General features: G+C 29.4%; 1 protein-coding gene across 1 annotated transcript; it reads right to left on the reverse strand.

Annotated features, from left to right (window-relative positions):
* Positions 1-982: 982 nt before the first annotated feature.
* On the reverse strand, positions 983-3,841 carry LOC124821923 (uncharacterized). The gene is made up of 2 exons (XM_047293867.2): positions 2,442-3,841; positions 983-1,887 (listed from the first exon to the last, which is right to left on the reverse strand). Exons 1-2 carry the CDS (start codon positions 3,385-3,387, stop codon positions 1,382-1,384), a joined length of 1,452 nt encoding a protein of 483 aa, XP_047149823.1. The 5' UTR covers positions 3,388-3,841; the 3' UTR covers positions 983-1,381.
* Positions 3,842-10,453: the final 6,612 nt, after the last annotated feature.

Raw genomic sequence — 10,453 nt, forward strand, 5'->3', positions numbered from 1 at the left:
ACTCGTCTAATCTAAATTGTTAGACTGGTCTAATTAATATTATGTATATTGCAAAAATAATTTAAATCAAGTTGTTTAATATATATTAATAAATTCATCTAATATATATATATATATATATATATATATATATATATATATATATATATATGAGCAGAATCATCTAAAGTATGCTCTAAAGTATATTTTTCTTATTATATTATTTTCTTATATTATAAAATAATAGATAATAGATAAATAATAAAAAAATATAAATGTATTATTATTATAATTATAAAATTGAATATAAATAATTTTTATAGTTTATTGTAAATGGTATTTTATTTTTATTTGTAGGTATAATTAAAAAATGGTTAAGTTCAAAAGACAATAAAATTATAAAAATCGATTAAACTTAAAGAAATAATTACTTAAAAAACAAAATTGAGAAAATAATTGTTTTAATTTAAAAAACTATTTAAATGGTAAAAGTTAAAAGTAAAGATTAACATGAAGAAAATCCCTTTCTATATATATATATATATATATATATATATATATATACTAAAAATATAATTTTAATTTTTAATTATTAATTAATATCTTAAATAAAATAAAATAAAATAATTATTATCTTTATATATTAAATTAAATTATTCTATTAAAATTAAACATTGTTAAGTATTAATCATTTAAATTATAATGTTATTCTATACTTATATCTTTTAAATAATAATATATAAAAATTATTTTTATTTTAAAAAAATAGGCTGACGGCTCACTAATTTAAAAGACTAATCCACAGATCCTAACTAGTTTTTCCATCTCTAATTATGGAACATTTTTTTAAAGACAGGATTAAGTCAAACATGTTTCTCAAAAACGAATATTGAACCATGTCCTTTCTAGAAGCTAAAAAAGTTGTTGAATTTAGTTATAACCATTCCCTTCCTTTTTATTTCTAGATACTGATTTTATTAACCATTCACTGGACAAGGCAAAATAATATTAAATTTCACAGACAGTAGAAGTCTGGACATTTTTTTTTATTATATGAGAATACAATATTTACAGGGGAGTGCTTATGTGATGTTCTCTTCCAAATGTAAAAAATGAAATGCCTGGGAACTCAGAAAGAAGAAGAAAACGAAAGAAACTGTATCTGACTAGTTAGTCAATGTTAAGCCTCCACCGTTGCTGATGATAGATAAAGTACTGTTTCATGTGTATCAATATCTCTTTGTGTGTTCTCTATATTTGTATAGAACTAACCCATGCCGAAGATCCCATTCAGATGTGGTACATCAAACATTCTTCTACACAATGCATGTGCAGCAAAGCCATGTTCCATTTGGATCAGCAAGGAACGATGATGTTACCAATGTGCACTCTTTGCTGTAATCTATGATGTCGTGTTCGGATATTTTCCAGAACCATCTATGACGATTTCAAACAGATCAGCCTCAGACTCCTCGTCAAAATCCAATGTTCGATTATGGTTATGGTTATTATTATTATTGTGGCTTCCTTTGGTTGTGGAGCGATTGAGCCATTGAGAATCGATCCTTCCCATTGAGAATAGCTCCTTGCTGTCATCGTAGCCCAAGGTAGCTGCAGGGGAATTTACGAGTGGGGCTATGAAGCATGGATTTGGTGTTCTCTGGGCATTCGCAGGTGCATATTTGAATGCACTTTGTCCAAAATTAACTAACACCATAATGTCTATATTTGCAGCCATGATCGGAAAAAGTGGTGTGCCAAACTCCTCTGTCTGGCAGTGGATTACATGCATCAGATCAGAGTCTATTGTGAAGAAAACCTTCTTCTGCCTTGGATCAAATCCACAACCGATCACTTTATCAGTTCCCACCCACTCTGCCTTCTCCGATTCACGTACAAGTTTCATTCCTGTAACCAATTTTCATACTTAGATGTCTCAAAACATACATACTGGAAATATAAATTGCGTGTTGTAAGTAAAAGTAACACCGTCTTTGATTCCCTTCACAGATTTTTTGTTCTGAAAGCCATTTTCTAAACAATCTGCCACCATTTAACAACCAGTTTCTCATCCAAAAGTTCTTAATTTTTTAATTGTATTTAAAATAAGTTTTCAAAACTAAAAAGCAAAAGCAGCCCGTTTTGTTCTTGCATCTCCATCGCTCACACCACCCTCCATCAGTTGTGTAAACAGCCTTCTTTAATCATTGCATTCCGAAAACCACAGACAGCTTTTGAAAGACACCCTGAGTATATGTATCGTTTTCTACTCGCTGTTTTAACCCCCAATAGACAAAACAAAATAACGAAACGAAAAAAAAAAGACATGGTTGTTACAAACTACTACAACTTCACCTAATCTGGTCTACAAAACTGTACCTAATTTGGTCAAATGGTAGCAAACAAACGAAGGTGAATCAGTAATCTAATAGCAGGTTAATGATTTATGAGTTAATGGTTACCATCAAGATAGAGAGAACCGTTGGAGTTGAAGCCAATGCTACCGGGATAGCTACCGGGGACTCTCAAAGGAACAGAACCCCCTGCTGTTAAACCCAACGAGAACATCACAGATTCACCTTTCCCACTCTCTCCTTCAACATTGTTGATTTTATTACTTCCATTCCCACTGGTAACATGAACCAAAGCTTCGGAATTCCCTTTGCCATTGGAGTTCCCTTGAACCAAAAGCTTGGTCTTCTCACCTTCCCCACTCTTTCCAACAGATTCACACTCATCGCCACGTGAATACAAAATGGTAATCTCAAAATATGCTTCTTGTGGGAACGCACAATTCCCCAGGGGAGGGCCAGGCAAAGGCAAAGCCCCTCTAATGATAGAAGCAACGCCCAGAGAACCATTATTGTTGTTGCCTTGATGAAACTTTTTTATACCAGGATTCAACCTGACCTTCTGCATAAACTCAGCAGATCCACGTGCCACTTCCCAGCTTATCTCAGCCTCTGATTCTCTCCCAAAATCACTCCCTCCCGGTGCGGCACACGCTCCCAAAAGTGCCGATCTTTTCGAAGGAGACGGCGTGTAACTCTTGTACCCCGTGAAGGCAAATCGTGACCATCCATTTTCAACAGCATCAGAAGCCATGGATGGATGATCACCCCAATTGAAGACGCTTCTTTTCCCCGACACCCCACCGCCGCGAAAAACATAGTAATTGTAATTACCCTTGTTGCCGTTCTTGCTCCCCTGATCCAGCTGAAAAGGTTGCTGATGGATCCTGGAAACTGAAATCCCTCCCTGCACACTCTCCACCCTGGTCAAACTAGTCGGTTCAACGAAATTCGTGCCATTTCTTTTGCGACACCAACGGAAGAGAAAGACCAACGTAAGGGTGGAGACGCATCCGACGGCGGCTGCGGCCACCGCGACGTGTATCCACTGGCTCATCTGTTTCTTCTAGTGTTGGATTTGAATTGGGTTTGTTTGGTTTGCGGGGTTGTATGCATAGATAGTTTGTTGGTGTGATGAGAAAATAAAAAATAAAAAATAAAAGAATAGGTGGAGTGATGGGTAAGGGAGAAAGGAATGAGTGAGAGAGGGGAAATTGAAATTATGAAACGGGTTGGGTGGCGTGGAGGCGGGCGTGGACTAAGACCGGTTCAATCAAAGAAAGCATGCAGGAGGAGAAGAGAAGAGGGGAGAATAGAAGAGATGTAGCATTACTACTAGAAGGACACACGACGAGGTAAGGGTAAGGTAGCGTTTTTGTTTGATTAAGAATTGTTTGGCAGTTCCCTATAATTTAATACTGTGGGAACCGACAACCTCTCCTCGTTAAGCAAACAACGCGTTTGACGATTTATTGTGTCTTCTCATTTCAAAGGAGAGAGAGCAAAGCAAGAAGACTAATAAGAACTGTGGTTGAGTTGCTTCTGCTTTCCATTAGCAAGCACTTCCAGAAACTCAAATTATGACCTCAGGCAGTAAAATAAAAAGTTTTTTTTTTAACCTTATTTAATACATTATTCTTCTTGAAAACATAAACAGAATAAAAATTTAACATACACGTATCTTCAGCTGCCACTCTATCTCTAATTGGAGATCGAATCCCGTATTTAAATTAAAGAAGTTAAGGATCTACAGAGATTACAAATTTAACAAATTGTTTGTAAAGTGAGGTCATTTGGTTCAGTAATCAGTAAACTGAGTTCTATACATTTCTTGTATATAATTCTTACCAAAAAAAATTCTTATATCCAGAGTCTAAATTTAACTTAATTTTATAAAATCAATTTATAAAATAAAATTTATATTCATATTAAAAATTCACCTTATCTTGTTTCTCTATAAATATCTTTTAATAATTTAATATTTTATTAAATATTTAAAAAATTGATTGATATGACTTGAATAATAAAAGGCCAATCAAGTAAAAAGAGAAGAAGAAGAAAAAATGAAAATGGAAACATAAAAGATATAATAAATAAATGTAAAAATTAGAATGTGAGGAAGAACTAAAATAAGCAGCAGGACTATCCTAATAGAATTGAGGAATAAAATTACTAATGTGAAGAGAAGAGAGATATAGGAAAATAGTTTCATAATAATAAACGCGATGATTAAAGAAGAAAGGTCTAATAATGAAGAAGTAAAAGAGTATAACTATAGAATGTAAGAAAATAATTATAATTATTAGCAGAGATAGCAGTTTTTACCTGTTAAAAAAGAAAACGAAATCTATGAAAGAAAATGTCGATTTTCTTGTTATCTTGTGGATGGCAAGAGAACGTAGGCTTTTCAGAGAGAAAAAGTTGGAAATGTTAATGATTGTTTTTTCTGAGTTCTTATTCATCTGGCAGAGACATTTTGGTTGGGTTCTCTCCATCTTGTATTACCATTTTTGATCAAATACTTCTGTTCTCTGGGTCTACTGGTCCAATAGTCTTCTACTACCAAAATAATTTGAATAAAAAGAAAAAAAAAAACAGATTTTCACATAGAACTCGTGGTCCACTAGGATGCCAGAAAAACGAGGCTAATAGAAACTGAAAAAAAAAAAAATACAAGAACGTACATGAAAGACACCATAACATGAAAGGACAATGATTCACATATTGCAAACACTTATCCAACACACTTTTTTTTTCTCTCTTTTTTTTTTTCCTTTTCTGTCTTCATCAAATAAACATGTGTTTTAGCTTAATTATATATATATATATATATATATATATATATATATATATATATATATATATGTATTAAGATATTATTATTATTAAATAAAATTTGCAACAAAAATCAAGGGAGACGTGTATGTATATGTATTAAAAAAACTGTTTTTTCTCATTAATTATTAAAAAACAATTATTATAGTTTTGTATATTGTCATTAAGAAGGATAACATGTAGTTTAATCAATCTCTTATTGAATACGATAATTGATTTAAAAGATATAGTCAACATAAATATCGAATATAAAATTTAGTTATGAAAAAAATTGAACTGTAATGATTCGAGAAGGAATAGACTTACAACATTCCATTTGAATACAGTGGAGGTTTTTTCTTCGAGTGAATGCACTCTGCCACTGATGCACCTGACATCATAATTCATTGTTATATGTTTAATACTAACTAATTAAGGTTTGAGAGAAAAACACTTTCACATGTAGAATTTGTCTCATTCCATGAATAATGGTTCTCTCTTCCAGATGGCAAACTCATTGCGAGGGACTGTCCTTAAATTATGGCCATGCATGGACCGTGGTGGGCCCAAATTTGAAGCAGCCGAATAAATATAACACAGACTTTATTAATGAAGGAAAATCATTTTTTGATCCAGATAATTTTTTAATAATAAAATTATATAATTATGGTTGTGAGTAAAGAAAAATTATCACTATTACTTTTCTCGATTAAAAAAGGTTGTTATAAAGTCATTTTTTATGTCAATATATCAGTCGTCTTACATGAACTATTTATCTGGAGGATCGACAGAGAGATACGACTTCTGTATTACGAAGGTTGGACAGATAGGTATGGTTACTGTGGTCGGTGAAAAATACAGATTTTTTTTTTAAATAAAAGCATATAATTTAATTAATTTGCTATTAAATAAAGAAAAAGTAAAATATGTTCTTAAACCAGGTGATAAATAATAAACCGAATTACATATTTTTTTCTTCTAATTTTTCTAAATCAAATTACTGATATTATTTTTTATTTCCATTTCCCCAATCTCTAACAAATAAGGGATTATTGAAAATTTTGGAATGTGAAATATGGGGTGCCTGCCGGAGGGTTTTTGTTGCCTTATTTTTTTCATATACTTTTATGACACTGTATAACAGTAACAGGGATTATCCTGGTAACGGTAATTTATGTTTGATAAATCATATTCTGTGTTCCAATTTTAATGAATTTGACTTTCAAAATATAGCTTTATATTGGTTTTATTCATATATATATATATATATATATATATATATATATATATATATATATATATATATATATATATATATATAGATATATATATATATATATGGAAAATGATACTTGAACAACCATTTTTGACAACATTTAGACACGCGCACACGTGTCAAAATCTGAGTGGTCCATTTTCATTTAATTTTTCCAACTGGACCACTCAGATTTTGACACGTGTGTGCGTGTCTAAATGTTGTCAAAAATGGTTGTTCAAGTGTGATTTTCCTATATATATAAAGCATGAAGGAGGAATGAACCAAATAATTGATAATCATTCTATGGCCAATTAATCTGATGATGATACATAATTTAATTTCTTTTTTCAGATTGATGCAGCCGTGAAAAGTGCGCATCATTATAGGCGTAAATATGTTAGTCCTGAGCGTTTTCTTATTTCTTTTATTTTAATTTTTGCTAAATACTTTTATGCTTTTAATCTTTTTAAAATTAAAAAGTATTGTTTTAATTTTAATATTAGGTAATTTTTTTGTGTATTGAATGAAGAGTCAAAATATCGTTTTAACTAATATATAACTTAGGTAAATAATACTTTTTCTAAAAGAATTAAAGTTTATAAAATATATATGTTACTCTAGAATAGACATCAGGCATGAAATCAATTATTTAGGTTTAGAAAAAAGAAAAAAATATTATAGAGAAGGTAAAAATAAAATTCATATATTTTAGAAAACTTAAAATTAACCATTTTTTATTTTTAATTATTGAATTGTAAATACCTAAATGAATATACATTTTTTAATTTATTGAGAGTAAAATCCCATTTAAGTATTATTTAAATTATAGCTAACAACTTTATGGTGTTATATATTTCTTAAGACAGTGATCTATCTTAAAGGCTTGGCCAATAAGAGTTATTTGCATGTTAATATGTTTACTTTTCAATGCATAGATAAGTTTAAGAAAAATACTTTCTGTCTTCTCCTATTAATCACGTTACATGTGATTGTTGTTTAAAAGAAAATTTTACACGTTGTTACAGATATAGAAGAATTTTTGTGATACATACTCCTACCGTTCTTTTTTTTAAGTTTTTATATAAAAATAAAAAATGTAATATATTTTTCAATTGAAAAATACGTATACGGAATTTTTTATTTTATGTTTTTTTCATTTTTACACCATAATAATATGTGTAAATTACATAAATATGAAATACAAAAAAATAACTATAACGTCTTACATTATTTATCTCCGAAACATGTACACGCACAAATTTTTAAAATAAAAATTCATTATTCATTCATGAGAATAATATATATATATATATATATATATATATATATATATATATATATATATATATATATATATATATATATATATATATGGAGTTTGCTAATGCGCGTACACCTGTTTTTCAGTTGGTACATTTTAGCAATGTGTACCGGGAATATCCTTATTTATCATGGATTCTAAGTTTTAAGGTTAAGGGTATTTTAATAATTTTCATTCTCAAAACTAAAAAAAAAAAAAAAGAAACCCCCAAACCCTTACTTACCTCTCTCATTCCTCTCAACCCTTTCTCTTTCCTCTTTCTCACTCCAATCTTTTCTCTGTCATCCCTACTGTAGTCCTCTTATAAAAAAGTGATTTTATAATGAGTTTTCATCTTATAATTTTTGTCTTATCTAATTTTATCCAATTTTCACAAGCATAAAGGAATTGGTAATTGACCTGGAAAAAATCAGAAATACTCGCGGTTAAACAATTTCTTACAAAAAATGATTTTATAATGAGTTTTTATTTTATAACTTTTGTCTTATCTAATTTTATCTAATTTTCACAAGCATAATGACATCAAAGGAATTGGTAATTGGCCTGAAAAAAAAATCAGAAAACTCGTTGTTAAACAATTTCTTACAAAAAAATGACTTTATAATGAGTTTTCATTTTATAATTTTTGTCGTATATAATTTTATCTAATTTTCACAAGCATAATGACATCCGAAAGAATTGGTAATTGGCCTGAAGGGTTTTTTTAGAGATGATGATTCAACCTATGCAGATATGCAGATGATGAAATTAGAGAGGTTAGTGAAGATGGTGAAATTGAAGAGATCTTGAATGAACCTTTGCCTGAAGGTGAATATGTCAATGACTCAACTCTTTACAAAGGCAAATTTTTTAAAGGCAACTATTTTTGATTTTTTCAATTGGGATGACAGAGAAAAGGTTGGAGTGAGAGAGATGAAAGAGAAAGGATTGAGAGGAATGAGAGAGGTGAGTAAGGGTTTGGGGGGTTTCTTTTTTTTTTTTTTTAAGTTTTGAGAATGATATATAAAGGTATTTTTGTCCACTAAAATCCGGTACACATTGCTAAAATGTACCAACTGAAAAACAGGCGTACGCGCGTTAGCAAACTCCTATATATATATATATATATATATATATATATATATATATATATATATATATATATATATATATATATATATATATATATATATATATATATATATATATATATATATATATATATATATATATATATATATATATATATTACTTCTTCTCAGTTAATTACTACATAACACTCCGACATAAAACATCATTTACTTCATTTCACATTATCTTTGCACTGGAAATCAACATAGGTTATTAGATTATAAGACAAGGCATCGTAATTATTTTTAAAATATTATACAATTTAATTTAATTATTTCACGTATTATAGACTATCAATCACAAATAATCAAAATAATTTGTCTATCTATTAGTGCAATTAACTTACTCATGCATCATTATAAACACTTGACTATTCTTTTAAAAAATCAGTGTATTGAATTAGATTCAAAAGTTTTGTACCCATCATATTACATTCACTCACATAGAGTATGTTCTCCTCATATGACAAAGTAAATTCTTTATGATCTATTAGACACAATTTTTTACAATGCAAGTTAAATCTCATCATTTAATTTTTTTTTGTGAGTTAGATATTAGTAAAGTCAAGATAACCTTATGCTTGGAATCTTCATTCAATACACAAACTACAACAATGTATAATTTTCTTCTTGAAAAATAACTATATTTACATCACATCAACATCTACAATATCTTATAACATATGTGCTAGCAGTACTCAGTCTCAAACAAATGGCAACAGTAGATTATGGTCAACACTTTGACTCCACTCGGTCACACACACCCACACGAAATAGTAGATTATGGATAATACCTTGACATCTACACATTTTTATTTTAAATAGACTACAAAAATATTATTTTTATGTCCAAAATCTTTCCCTCTCACTCAACAAGCATATAAAATTGCCCAACAACATAGAGTTTGGAATTTTAAAACTAAGGCTCACTCATATTGAACATCCTTACTTACTTAGTAAGACACTTCTAGAGGTATACACACCTAACAAACACTTAGCTCGCTTAACAACCAAACAACCACTCTAAGCTCTCTGAATTTATATAAAATATTTTTTTCTCAACAGATGATTTATTCACTTAGCAAGCCAAACATTTTGGAACTTTTCTCAAATGCTCGTTTAGCAAGTAAAGTAAGTTTAGCTCTTTGAATTTCCATAAATTGAAGAATTTTGCTTAGAAAATGACTAATTCACTTAACAAAATTTGCATAATTTTAGAAACTTAACAAATATATGTAATCACTCAATTGGTCTAAGAAAATATAATATTTTCTCATGTTAAAATTTCTATAATTAGTTAAAAAGCCACTTAAGATAGAATTAGTTGACTAAGATAATGTATCATAAGTGATAAATGCTGAGAAAAACATAAAGTACTATTAAAAAAAAATTAGTTTCCTTATTTGAATTAAGTCTTTTGGTCTTATTTGAGTTTTAAAAGTCCATAATTACACATAATAAAAACTTAAATCTAACAATCCGAACATGATTTAGTATTCACAAACAAACAAAGGCTCATCTTAACCATTTTAAGCCACATACAACCATTCTATAACATACACATCCAAAACTTTTTAAATTACTCAAGAGAAAGGGTAAAGATTGACTTACTTTGGTGAAA

This window comes from Vigna umbellata, chromosome 2 (genome assembly GCF_029865625.1).
Source record: "Vigna umbellata cultivar VRB3 chromosome 2, Vumbellata_1.0, whole genome shotgun sequence".
Taxonomy (NCBI): Eukaryota; Viridiplantae; Streptophyta; class Magnoliopsida; order Fabales; family Fabaceae; genus Vigna; species Vigna umbellata.

Excerpts from the sequence above, each read along its gene's own strand:
- LOC124821923 (XM_047293867.2), bottom strand. The coding sequence starts at position 3,387 with ATGAGCCAGTGGATACACGTCGCGGTGGCCGCAGCCGCCGTCGGATGC. Across the intron at positions 1,888-2,441 it reads CGGTTCTCTCTATCTTGATG|GAATGAAACTTGTACGTGAA; the intron begins GTAACCATTAAC and ends AATTGGTTACAG.